The sequence below is a fragment of the Struthio camelus genome, chromosome 14 (assembly GCF_040807025.1).
Source record: "Struthio camelus isolate bStrCam1 chromosome 14, bStrCam1.hap1, whole genome shotgun sequence".
In the NCBI taxonomy this organism is placed as follows: Eukaryota; Metazoa; Chordata; class Aves; order Struthioniformes; family Struthionidae; genus Struthio; species Struthio camelus.
Window position 1 is genome coordinate 8,974,369 of NC_090955.1, and position 14,126 is coordinate 8,988,494.

Below are 14,126 nucleotides of genomic sequence, written 5' to 3' on the forward strand. Positions count from 1 at the left end.
TGAAACCAATATTATATTTTGCAGCTGTGTCTAATTACATGGGGAAGACAGCTGTGCTGAGGGGAGACAGATTTACTGACAACATGAGTGGAGACTGCTATATGAATAATTCATTTTTTTAATTCCTAGTCTCCCCTTTTCAGAGTAGCTTCTCCTAAATACTTAGGATAGGAGCTGGCAGCCAAGAGGATGCTTTGTGATACTTCCACAACTGATAGCCACTTCTAATGCACAATGATGAAATTTTTCATTATACTGCTTTCAAGGGGGCAACCCATACAAACCAGCCATCTCTGAGCCAGAACTGTCTGCACACCGTCCCTAACATAATTCATGATGCCTTTGACAAACAAGGCCATTGTCGTGTTGGCTGGTGTTTTGTTAGACAGGGAGGCGGATGGGGAGAAGACTAGGATTTGCCAAGAGGAAAGAATCAAAAATCAGCAGGGAAAGATGCTGTGTTGTCAAACAATTGGAAATGTAGAAGGGTGTGTTTTGGGAAACTTGTTTTTCTGTTCCTTTAATTGTGAGGTTTATCAGCAAATCTCTGATGCTGTTAAACAGGTAAAACCCAGTCATCAACAGCTGCCCCTTCAGCATGTGACATCTGAGTACTTATTTTTGGAAGTTACCTTACATACACAACTGGGATTTTGGCCTTAACACTCTGGAAGCCAGACAATATACACACCCGAGCTGAAATGCTAAATAAGCACAAGACTAAGGCATTTGCAAGCCACTTATATAACTCATCTGAAAGCGTTGCATACTTATTGATTCAGCTTTGCTTTCTGACACACTAGAAGCTGCTCCAGTTTCGAACTGGGGAATATGCCCCATAATTCATTTAGTAACACTAGCTTTCCTGAAATGCCCTTTGTTTTACCTCCTCATCAGCTTCTGTCAATTCTGTAAATGTTTGTCCTGTAATCCTTTCCCTTGGGATAGGATGGGAGAAGGCCCACCTTCTTGAATCAGGGTCTAGCCTCAGTTGGTGGCAGGTAGGCTAACGATGTATCCATCTGCTGTCATCTGACCCTAACTGATGGAAAACTGGAAATAAGATGGGGAAAAAAGACAGACCCAGAAGCTGCATAACTAGGAGAAACTTCAGGTAAAATCTCCACAGGTATATTCTAATTACAGAGATATTAGAGGGAAATCTGAAACCTGGGTTCAAGCCAACAAAGATGTGGGCAACCTCTGACTTCTTGTGGCTCAGACCTGTCTGTAGTAAAGGAAGCATGTATTTCCACTCCTTGTCCTGAAATCCACGACAGCCATTTCTTCAATGGTGAACTGAACTAAGTATTTCTCTTTTGGGGTGATGTAGTCAGCCCTTTGAAAACATGAGCAAATCAGAAGTTGCCTTCGAAACTGTCAGTGCTAATGTGCACTCCATTACACTTCCTCTCTAGAAGTGACAGCAAAACCCCTGGGTTTGCTCCCAAAGTCAAGACTGCTTTGTGGCAAACATAGGCAAGCCTGCTGCCATCTGCCAACCAGCTTATTGTGTTGAGTACACTGCCCATGACAGCACGCTTATTTTCTGTCCTTAGGCTACTGTGCTAGTGTCCCTTGGAAAGAACTGACCGAGATCCATCTACAGCAGAGTGTAATAATAATTAAAAATACTGGCAGGAAGAACACAGGGCATGGTGAAAAAAAATAACTGTGTAGTAGCAGATCATAAGAGAAATATCCATTAAACAAAACTGTTCTCCCTTTGTTTCTTCATATTATTTCCAAAAGATATTTTTTCTTGAGGACAAAACGTGAGGATGCAGAGGAGGAAAGCCAATCTGTCCTCACCACAGTTACTGCTCATTGTAGTCATATATACCTACCCCCTTCCCCTTGGAAAATCATGTGTGGAATCAGTGTGTTCATTTGGTCTCTTATCTGTGAGCTCATGAAGAAAAGTAGTTGGATTAGATGCAGTGATGGGCAAACTTCAAAAGCTCTGGAGATCATGTTTTGTTCAGATAAGCATCCAAAAGGCTGGCCCCGATCCAGGTTATCCAAACACCTTACCTGTCCAACATTTGACTGTAAATCTGTGCTGAAGCAGGTCTTAGCCACCGGATTTTTATTTCTCCCCTCTTCCAGATGGATGAAATAGTGAGGAGTTTCCTCTTCAGTTTCTGCTACCAGCAAAAGCCAGGGCACAATGCTTTGTTAATGCAAAAAAAATAAAAAAAAAAAAAGCTAAAATATGAAGGTGTTCAGCTCAGTTCTCATTTTAATCAAATTCTTCTGACTATCAGAAATAAGTGGATATAGTTTTCTTGTATTTCACTGCTGCAGGGCTGTTGGCACAAGGCTTGATGATCCCAGCTAGCCTCCTGCCTGATGAGGAGGTGTCAGAGTGACGCATAGTCATATATGACTTTCCACCCCACTTCCTGATGCTGTCATATAGGGAACGTATTGGTAGCATTACAGTATGACAAGTTACTTTCTGCAAAGGCAAAGTGGCTTGTAGAAGCCAGAACTGTTTGTTTTGCTGCCAAGTTGCCTTGAGTTGCCCAGGCTTGCGTCAAACTGGCAACAGCTTTAGAAAGATCTCCTGGTTCTTTTTTGTTTGTTTTTTCTCCAGCTACAAGTAAAATATCTAGTGAGTTTAGAGATCATCTCTTACTCTGTCCCTGTTTCTTATAACAAATCTGCTCAGGTATTTGTACAACAAATTTTATTAGCTCTCCTATGCACGTGGAGTACTGTGTGGTGAGAGGTCTCCCTCAGAACACGCACTGAAGGAAACTTGTGGACTCTTTGAAATTAGAAATAAAAAATATTTCAGGTCATCTGAACCACCCTCAGGACCTATACCTAGCCACAAAGAAAGCAGAAGTTTTGTGCTGTGCTCACAGAAGAGGTAATACAGGTCATAGTTATCATTTGAGACCCCAATCCAAACAAGTGGAACTTTTTGCAAATTCACCTGCAACCACTAGGAAAGTGAACACACAGACAGGCCTCCTGCCACTGCTGCACAACCCTGTGTATTCTAGATCAGTATAGAAGGGAAAAATTGGCTTTCACATGTAAAGAGGTCTCAGCTGGATTTGTTTTGCTGTGCTAAATGAGTTAGTAACAAACAAAAAGAATATTGCAAATGTAGCTGATGATATAATGATTACCAGTTTTGCCATAAAACTACTGAGCATAAGGAAGAGGCCAGGAGTTTATCAGCCTTGCAAAAATGTCACTTAACGAGATGACCCCAGGGCACACAATCTTAGTCACCTCTTACAATATCTCCATAGCTTGCTCCTGCCAGCCAATGGGTTCAGCAAATGCCACTTTCAGCAGAAGCTGGCGATGCCACCCCAAGACGGGATTCTGCTACTGCAAGCCTGGCGTGGCGGGCCCCAATTGCGACAGATGTCTCATGGGTTACTGGGGCTTTGGAGAAAATGGCTGTCGCCCTTGTGACTGTGCCAGAGACTGCGACCAACACACTGGAAACTGTTTCAATGGGTAAAGAAGCCCTCATTTGGGTTAATTTTGAGATGGGATTTTGAAAAATGAATCAAAGACTGAGATACAACAGCAATGACAGTAATTGTAGGATGCTGGTGGGAACCAGGGGACCCACAATCACTTGAAAAAGTGGCTGTAAATCACATAAAACGTCTCTTAGATGCCATTTGGTGGCTAGCACGTTTATAAATCCATTGTATTATCCAAGGCAATATTGAAATGATGAATTTTTGCAGTAAAAATAGGGAACTCCACAACCCTCCCCCTGCCAGGAGTCTGTACAGCATCTTTAAGTACACCTCTTTGCCTTGGAAATAGATGAAAGTGTCTGGAAAGCTTGCCTCTCATCTGTGTTTGAGATGAAATGAGTTGCAAGGTCTCCCTCTCGTTTCTAGATGGCAGGCATCTGCACCCCTAACATGCATTAATCTCTGTGTAGAAATCCTGCGATTTGCTGAGTGGCTACTAGTTTTGCTGGCCCTGCAGATGTCCTCAGTTCCTACTGACATCAGCAGGTGACAGCTAACTTTGAGTTACTTGATTCAGTAAATAACAAAAAAAAAAACAAAAACAAAACCAAATTTTTACACAGTAATTACACTGTAATTTAACAAAATACAAAGAGTGCATGATTTCACTGTATGGCATGAAGTTTTCCCAAACCAGAGAAAAAGCTCTCTTGTCTGGATACTGAATGCTACGCTCATGGGCCATGAACACCTCCTTCCTACTGCTCTCACATCCTGAGTCTTCTCTTTTTTGTCTACCCTACAGTTATGACAATGAGCCATTTTTTAATATCCCCATTGGAGGACGAATTCCCGACCTTGTGCAAACGCCAACTAATGAGAGTGAAGATGAGTGGAAATGGAATGACCATGAGCAGGGATTTTCTGCACTGAGACACCCAGGTACATCTCAGAGTCTGGAAATATTTGGTAACTTCACTCAGTTCCAGCTCTTCCTTCTTTTCACCCTGACTTAAACTCCTGCACTCCTCTCCAGCTCCAGTCCATCCCGTCTGCTAATCTGAATGATATTGGTTATCATTACACCTACATTATTATTTTCCAAATGAGGCTGTATTATGCAACTTTTTCTGGAAATCAATGAATCATAAGTAAGATTGGTGTGAACAATTTTTCTTATTCCAGAAATGTACAGTCATAATACTTGTGGATTTACACAGCTCTTTCCTAAGCATTCAGTTGCTGTACAGAACTTCAAATGCTGTTTGTAGAAAGACTGTATCAGCCATCACTGAAATGCAGCCACCTCTGGGGTGGTACGCAAGTGATTTTAAGAATAAGGTATTCCTAATGGCACAACAGCTCAGGAATGGAAGTAAAGAGGTATACTGTATCCAGCTAACGTCATAAAGAAATTAGGCTGATAGAATGAGGTGGAGCCCTTTAATACTTAAAATGTTCTCAGTTTTGCATGCCTTGGAAAGGATGGTGCTTACCAGCGTCAATGAATTTGTAAGGCCCTGTGGTAATTGTGCCACCTATTGCATACCTTGACTTTCTTAGAGAGATATTACCTTAATACTGGCAAGGCTCAGCACTTCTTAGCTTATGGAAAGGAACAGGGTATTACATGCATGATTTACACCTGGATCTGATTCTGACAAATCTCTTTATTAGCATCAGTTTACTAACTATATAACAGACCCCATGAGGACTGCATTTTACTAGAAAATACCGATCACATTTCAGAACCATTATTGTATCATCTAATGAGAAACAGATTTGCAAATAATTGAGCTCACTCTCAAACCTGCTCTTTCTGTCTATCCGGATCATAGGAGTTACATAAATGTAGCTTTATAACTGAATATAATTTGCTTTCCTTTCCTCTTCCATATCCTGGCTCTTCTCCAACCCTTTGTGTTCTGCGGTTCCCCTGCAAGAAAAGTGTGTGTGCAAAGAGAAGGTGCTTGGAAGTGTCACTGATTTCTGCCAAATGAAATATGACTATGGTAAGTGGGTGACATACCCTCAAGATATGATAATTTCAGTGTTCTCTATGCAAGATACTAGCTGATAGCTGTGAAAAAAGCCAGGACTGGCTAAGTCATGAAATAAGAGGTAGGATTTCTTCTGGCTTTTTTGTCTAGTGATATGTTCTACATGTGATCAGAACTGATCAGTGAATAGCCTTTTTCATAACAGACTCCTTGGTGTCCCCTTTCCATTTGGTTAACCCCTCTCTTCACAGCAAGAGGGCTAGAACTGTAATCCAGTGGAACGGCTGGCCTCTAGGTTGAGTATAAATGATAAAGCCTTGCATCCAGACTGCCACTGTTTTAGCAGTCATTACGTAGGTTCAAACGGCTGTGCTTGTTTACCAGGAATGCATTTAATACTGTGGACTATAAACAACTGGTTCACGCCATCATATGAAGCAAGAAAGGAAAACTATGGGCTCCAAAGGCTGGATGCGCTTGTGTCATGACACAGCAAAGCCTGCCTGTGGGGCCAATCTGTGGATGAGACTATCTTGCCAAAAAATTATGGGATCCTATTAAATTGAAAGAAGAGAAATGTATCATGGCAACCAGATGATAGGCCACAAGTAAAAAATGTTTCTTCTGGTTTGTTGTGCGATCCTGGAATTGTAGCCATGTGACATGCCTGCAGTCTGACAGGAAGCTTCCTGACCTCCTTCCTTCCTGTAAAGCAGACAGTCCCTTCCTGCAGGATAGAAGTTTTGAAAGACCAGTGTTACAGCTATGCAAGTTCAACAGAAGTTTTCAAATTGCCAGAGATTAGGCCTAGAATCAGTGCACTTAAAATCAGACTGTTAGCTGCTGATCTGCTTTTTACAGTCTTCCTATTTATACACAAGTGTTTCCCTATGATTTCCAAGTGTTTGACCTCAACCCATTAAAAAAGTTGATTGATAAATAGCATGGTGAAAGGATCAGTTAACTACTTCAATAGACAAATCCAGTTTTTCTTCCCCAAATTTACTTAAAAGGAATCATGACTGAAGTGGACAAGCATTGCAACTCTCTTCCTGCACAACTGCACTAATTTTTCATGTGTTCTCCCAAGGTTCTAAATTCCTGAGGTTCTCAAATTCTACCATTCAGTAGCCTAAAGAAAAAAAACCTATCTCACTTAGAAATTCATTGTTGGTCTCCATGTGTGTTTTCTGGCAGTGATAAAAGCAAGAATCCTATCAGCTCATGACAAAGGGACCCATGCAGAAGTGGTTGTCAAAGTGAAGAAGGTCCTGAAATCAGGCAAAGTAAAAATTGCTCGGAGCAACAGAAGCATTTACCCAGAATCCTGGACCAACAGGGGATGTACATGTCCCATTCTCAATCCTGGTAAGGACAAAATGCTTATAGCACTAATTCTGTGAGGTTAGGCTCAGGCTGCAATGCTGCTCATCAGTCTCATCCTCTATGTTATTTGCACCACTGCAAATCAATACCTCTGAAAAGAATGAAGTCATACAGTGTGACCTGTGTGAGAATGACATGAGATCAAAGACAACTGTGTAATAATCCATTGCAGTAACACAGCTCCAGGTAACATAATGCAGAGTAAAACTGTTTATTTCAGGGGACTATTAAGAAGGACAGAACTAAGGGATTCCAGATTTAAACATGAAAAGCTGAACCATGCTGCTAGAAGGCAATAGTTTGAGAGAGGCTTTCTCTCTCCGCTACACAGTAGTTAGACTTAAACTAACTTCCCCAGCTTGCTGCATGAACAGTGCAGCCGTTCCAGCCAACAGCTTGCTGGCAAGGTATTCTTTCTCCTGTAAATAGTGAGGACAACTCTTTAGGAATATTGGCTATGGCTACTGAACACTTCCCATCAAACTCTGAGGAACACAATCCCCCTTGAGTCATCCCCACTGCAGAGGAAGTCAATATACAACTGTAGTAAAGAAAATTTTCTTATCTGAGAAAAAATTCTGCCAAATAACTCAAACTTCTCTGGAAATGTTTCACTTTGTGACTTGATCTTCCGGAATATTTGTGACTAGAAGAATTTTTGTGATAAAAAAAAATCCCGGCATTTTATGTCCAGAGAGTTTTCTTTCCTCTTCACTCTGCACTCTCACATTGTTTTACATCTTTTTGGAAAAAGCTAGGAATCTGTACAAAAATTTATGCCTTTGTAACGGTATCAAATAATGAAAAGTAAGCCTTCCTCTTTTCTTTTAGTGTATATTCTCAGTACGTTCAATGGTTTGTTCCTTCAAAGCCTAAAGCTGATAACCTGCAGTATGCAGGAAAACAGTTGTGGAAGGAGAACATAAAATCAAGCGAATTTAATGTCAAACCACATGAGACAGTGACATCTTTAATAACTATAAACATATTTTAAGTCAATAATCCCCTCTTTTTATAACCAGTTTAGGATTAATCTCCAGTTTTGTTCACTAACCACATTCTGTCAAAACGATCCATGTTCTTCCACTCTTAATTATAGGAATCCACTTTCGGCAAAGGAGTGGAGAAGTGGGTTTGCTGAAAGCAGCAATCTTCTCCCCCGGCTCTGCTGCAGGCAAAAATAGTACATCTGACTATAGACTGGGAAGCTCCAGATTGGTGCTAAGTAATGTTATCAGTAGCAGCAAATGCATCCCTCGATTCAGCCTTTCCTATTGCTGCCTTCTCTGCTGTGCAACTTAGTGGTTTGCAGAGAGAAATACTTTTACCATAACAATTGAAATCTCTTGGTCTCCGAATCTTGCAAATTTGAGCCTGGACTTGATTCTTTCAAGCAGGCAATAACGGTCTAATTGTAATGGTCTTTGATTACTCACAGCTTTCCTTCATGTCACCAGATGTTCCAAGTCTTTGGGAGCGTGTCTTGAGATCAGACCCCAGTGAGATGTATTCCTGGGGATCATGTTTCATTATTAGACCTTGCACCAGGCAAAAGGGTGACTTGCTATCATTCTGAAAGCAATACTTGATAGAAAAGTTCACTCATGTTTTTCCCTCTGAACAGATTAAAAACATATCCATTTTGAGCGAAAAGAATTCCCTCTGCTTCACTTAAATGTAAGGTTTAACTCAATCTCTAAGACAAGAAATCAGTCACATCTGATTTCAGTCATCTGAAATCAGTCACATACAGAAGAGACAGCTGTTCTGCGAAAGGCTAGGTCAAATCAAACTTCATATGAATTCCTCCTTTTATGACCAAATGAACTATACTGTCTCAGAAATGGATTTTTCTTCAATTATCTACACCAAGTGAAAGACTAAATTTGAATTTGCATGGAAGTAGACTATAGTCCTTGAGCTCTGCTTTAGGGGTGTTTCTCAAATTTGCACATAAAGTCTTCTGCTTAAAGTAGTCCAAATGAACAAGGTGCTTTCTTTCACTGACATTTCAGTGGCACAGTTGTGCATAATTAAGTATTTTGCAGTGCTCCCTGTGAAACTGTGGGAGCCCTGAATCAGACACGAATAAAACATGTGCTTAAATAGGGTGAGAGCACATCTGACCCCACACAGATATTTCAAGAGGGAAAATGTCACAGATTTTTCTCCTTTATATTCTCTAGCTGTACTGTCTACCTCTTTAGCAGCATAGGTCTGAAGATATATGGCTGAGAAATTCCAATGCTAGAGATGCAGGCGTTATGCCATTGCCTCTTCTTAATAAAAAATTAAAGGAGCGGACAGGTCCCAATCACTGCAGTTCTGTAGACTTCAACATATTGGCTGTCTGAACCCTCCCCCACCCAAGGAGATCACTGACTCCTGGTGGAATCCTTACTTCTTCTTTCTCATGGCTTTTACAGTCACCCTTTCCCTCCCTGCTGCATATGCATTAGTTGTTACTTCTCAGCATGTTACTTTAAAGAAGGAGGGCAGCAACAGCAAGAGCAGACTGAGGTCCAGACTGAAGTCAGCAGGGCTCTGCTGCGCAGGGTAACCTGGCATATTGCACAACGCTCTGCAGCACTATACTGGACTTTATTCCCTGGCTGATGATAGGAACTCCATTTTAATCTCATGGCCTTTACACTTCAATCAAAAAGCCTTACAAATGGAGCTATGACTGAATTTGCTGTAGAGTTGCTTAAAAAAAAAAAAAAATAAAACCCACTCCCTGCTTTTCATGTTATTATCAGCCAGAGCAAACTACTAAGCTGCCTTCCATGCTCCTCAAATGAAGTAGCATTTAAAGAAGGAAAAAAAAAAAAGGAGAGAAAGAAAGAAACCTTTTAGTCTTATAGCCCAGTACTCTTCCCTTCTCTACCACTGCCACATGAAGGGATCTGCCTGGCTGGTTTGCTTTTGCTGGGAAAACAGGAACTGAATAGGCAAAGAAGAGAGGCTGGGCCAGTGATGCTGGACCCACCAGCCTTGGCCCTTGTAAAGCAGGAGCTCAGCACCTGCTGTTGTGACTAGCAGCTGTGTTGCTAAGCATCTGTATGAACATATAAATCCTTGGGATCTCATTTCAGTATCACCCATCCTTGTGGAGGGAAAGCACCCTGAAGCCATTCAACCTTGCGATTTCAACTTATTTTAAATCTAAGAATTAAGTAACAGTTCACTAAGTGTTTGTGAGACGGTAATTAAATGATCATGTATTGGGTGCCCATCACTGAAGGTTATTCCTTGATCCTGCAGGGATGGTTGATGGTTCCATTTCCTGGAGATGTCTGAACTGCTGTAAAGCATCCTAATTGTCAGAGGAAAGTGTGGATTGCTGTACCAGAATACACAGCTGTCATGCTGAACAGCCGTGTCAGCTGAGCTGTGTGGGGCACGCACACTGCTCTGGCCCTTTAGACTCTTCGCCAGCCAACTGCTGCGCAGCCTCTGCTCAGGCACTTTAATAATTGTGTTTATTTTGTTCCTCCCCAGAACACAGTGACTGACAATGTGGTCTTTCTGTGGCCGTAAGTTTCAGCTCTGAGAGGGCAAGATCTGTAACATGTTTTCCCCCTTTTGTCTCTACTCCAAAAGTTTCGTTCCACAGATTGAACCCAAAGAATTGCTCTTTGGAAGTTAACTGGGTGGATATAAAAAGGCTGCCTGCTTTTCATCAGGATGGATGTGCAAACTTCAGTTAAGAGCAAATGAACAGGAATGCACCCAAGAGAAATCTATGTGCAAAAGTAAAAACAAAAAAACCAACAAAACTGTACCATGATAAGCAAAATTAAACAGAAAACAGTAAAGAGCAAGCATATCCAAAAACAGAGATATAAATTCACCTATTCTGTGTATACAACTTTCAAATACTCTTTCTCCCTGAACATGAGAATAAAAGGTCTTAAATTGCCAGTTAAAATCTAGCAGTGCATAGCACATTTGTTCCCTCTTGCATTTTCAAAATCAGAAAATATACCTGTGGAGCCTCTGTTCTACCTAGCTACTAAGTTAACGCTGAGAAACCAAAACACACACACGCATACGCGTAACTGGCCATGGATTCCTCTCTGTTTCTCTAAATTCCAATCAATGAAGGAATTTTACTTACTGCAGTTGATGCAACGCAAAGAGTGATTACATATTTACTAAGGAAGGACATGTTTTATCAGTGATGTTTGTTTCTTGTCTCCATGTGTAGCTACGTACTTTTTTGTTTGCAGACCTCTTTTTGAGGCTGTGCTACCTGTACCTAAAGGTTATAATCTTGGAAGTCTGGCTAACTATTTTCATATGCAATATTAGCTTCCACATCTGTTCAGATCAAATTCTGCTATTCATCATACCTATGCAAGCAAGGAGAAAGGCTGCTGAAGCACGTGGAGTTACACTACCTTAAAAATTAAAAAAAGAAAAAAAAAGGGCAAGGAGATCAGAATCAAACCCAGTCATCTGCACATGGAGGTGCTGAATTTGCAGGCGGTAACCTTGGAACTAAATCAGTCCAGACACTTGTGATTTCTGCACATACGCACATGAGAAGGTCTTACCTGTGTGTCCAGGAGTCAGCACTGAAAATACACACATGAAGGTACATACACATAAAACCATGTGTGCGTAAACTGGAATATAAAAACTAGACAACGCTGGCTAAGAAGCTACACACCAGATCTTTATGTAATGGAGAAAATTTAGCATGTAGTCCTATTTTCTTCTATTTATTGACTTTTTTTTTTTTTGAACTAGGTACTGATTATCTTATAGCAGGCCAGGAGGACTCTAGGACCAGCAAACTCCTTGTGAACATGAACAGCCTGGTGAAACCCTGGAAAGCATATCTGGGAAAACAAGTAGCAGATATTCTTCGAACTGGGTGCAAGTAATTTCTGCTTCAGAAGTTAAAAGTGATGAACTTTCCCTTTTAATAACACTACAGCAAAAGGTGTAGTTAGTTCATACATTCCCATTCAACACGCTCCTAGCTGAAGCCATGAAAGCAGACTTACCATCCTTTCTCCTTTCACGTGCTTAGACAGGAAACGGGACATGACTGCTTTTTTCAAAAAAAAAACAAAAACAAAACCATAGTCTTATCATGCAAAATTAACTGTTGCATCATACATAGGTTACAAGTCAGTTCTTAATTTGAGCCTGATTCCACCACACCCAGAGAGTCATTTTACAAGGCAAAACTGAAGATACGGATTAGTGTTTCCACACTTCAGGTCAGAGCCTAATATTAATAGGTATAAGCTGCTTACATAGCGCATTCATTACTTGGGTGTAATTTTCTTTATTTAAAGTGACCACTAACTGGCAACAATTTCTTTCAGCTTTACAGTTGCCATAATACTAAACAAGGATGTCAAATGGCATTCATTTAAAAGAGCTCAGATATTTTTATCATCAAACTGCAATTAGACCAATATAACATGTTGCTTTCTAGAGGTCAAAATTATCATATTGCTGCACAGAAACAAACTAACTTGGGACTTAGCTCTCACGAAGGTCCTCTATAGATACACGTTGCTATCATCAGTTCTTAGTGCTGAGGTCTGCTGGCTCAATGGCTGTTTTGATTCCAAACCCAACTCTTGCTCTCAAAGATCATTTTGCTCTTTGCTGTAATACTTTAGTCTGAAAGACCAGACAAAGGGTTCATAGCAATTACCACCTAAAAGCCTTACGCTAGGAAAGAATCACCAAGCCACAACATGTGAGGAACTAGGGCTGTTCTAATGTTGAGTTTGTGATACTACAAAAGCAAGAATGCCAAAAAGAGGAGGCAAATGGATTAAGTTGGACTGTGTATTAAATGAGGTAACTACAGTTAACTTGGAAGCCACCTGGCTATTCAAACTGTGCTCAAGACCACTGGCATTTGATTGCACTTGGCGCTTTCATTCTGCTTTACTTCTCTTGGTCACACTTCCAAGTTAAAATACTGAAGTTAGGCTGCCTTCCCCTTTTGCCTGGAGATTTTTTTCCAGAGAAGTGGAAGGGTGGTAACAGCTGCACTTGAGGTAGAGTACTTTGGTTCTACAAAAGCAATCTTAAATTAATTTTAGCCTATCTCGCAGTAATTAAGAGGTAGCTAGTGAAACTAAAATTTCCTCAAAATACTTTGTTAGGGAACAGTTTAAGACCTCTGTCACTGTGACAGGGAACTCATGATCAAATAGAGCTGGTTATGTTCCTTCATTAAGTAAAGCAGAAATTATAATGGTTCAGCCTGTTCTTTTTGCAGATTACAGAGGGAAAAAAAATGCATATATACTATTTTTGCATGCTTCTATTCCATGCCTGCAATTTTTTTTTTGTAATGCTCCCAAGGAAGAAGGGAGGAGATACCTTCATTTAGCACTGTATGACTGGCATATAGAGTACACAGAAAAACCTAAGCCTAATGCAAAAGGATAGAAGTCCCAGGTTATGACGTGAAAACTTAGGAAATCATCAGTTTGTTCTCTTTATCATCAGGGTCCAGAAAAAACAGCCTCTTTCAGTCCCTTGGTTGCCATTTTCCTTTTAACTTAGGGCTGACTGAACAGCAGAAAATTCCTATGGTCTTTTGGAAGTGGAAGACAGGCAGATATTTACAAAATAAAAGTCTCACTTTTCTCCTGACAGTGCATAAACAGTGTTTCTTCCTCCCCACCTTTTCAGGAACTCTCCCCTCCTCCATTGCCATTGCATTCCTCCTTTCTTTCCATTTGTCTTGCACAGACTTTATTATTTATTTGTTGTTACCTAAAGCCGTATCCAACAACATGGCATCTCCAACAAGCCATTTAATTAATGTAATAAAACACTTTTTAAGCCAGGGAATTTGGCTTAATTTGAAATGTCAGCTTATACAAATTAGGAGCATAACAACTGCTTTCTTTATGGGATCCAGAAACTGTCTCACAACAAAGTGATTGACTAGTTCCCTTTCAAAGACTACAAAAAATAAAGAAAGATGTCTACAGGACTTCCCAGTGTGTTCTCAAAGGGCGTCTGAGAAGAAATGAAAATCAAGCCTAAGTTCAGAACTGCAGAGCACACTTTTCAACATATGCCATTTTGTCTACTGAAGATCTTACCTATGACAGTACTCCGTATTGGTTTATAGTTAGTACCACATTAAGGCAAACTTTCACATCCTACTTCTTTGTGCCAGACTGGTGATTCTGTGGTAAGGATCAACACTCACGCTATTCCTTTCTGCAGAGGTACACTGCTAACAAGGTCATTCACAAGTATTTCCAGCTACCACTAATAGAAATACTACCTG

The 14,126-nt window shown here is 40.6% G+C and overlaps 1 protein-coding gene across 1 annotated transcript in view; it reads left to right on the forward strand.

The window, feature by feature from the left end:
- LOC104140498 (netrin-4) overlaps positions 1 to 13,819 on the forward strand; it is a 56,142-nt gene extending 42,323 nt beyond the window's left edge. The window contains exons 6-10 of the mRNA XM_009669313.2: positions 3,270 to 3,483; positions 4,261 to 4,397; positions 5,399 to 5,467; positions 6,653 to 6,823; positions 11,597 to 13,819. Coding sequence (XP_009667608.2) covers positions 3,270 to 3,483; positions 4,261 to 4,397; positions 5,399 to 5,467; positions 6,653 to 6,823; positions 11,597 to 11,733 — 728 coding nt within the window. The 3' untranslated portion in view covers positions 11,734 to 13,819. The remainder of the gene's footprint in view (positions 1 to 3,269; positions 3,484 to 4,260; positions 4,398 to 5,398; positions 5,468 to 6,652; positions 6,824 to 11,596) is intronic.
- The last annotated feature ends 307 nt before the right edge of the window (positions 13,820 to 14,126 follow it).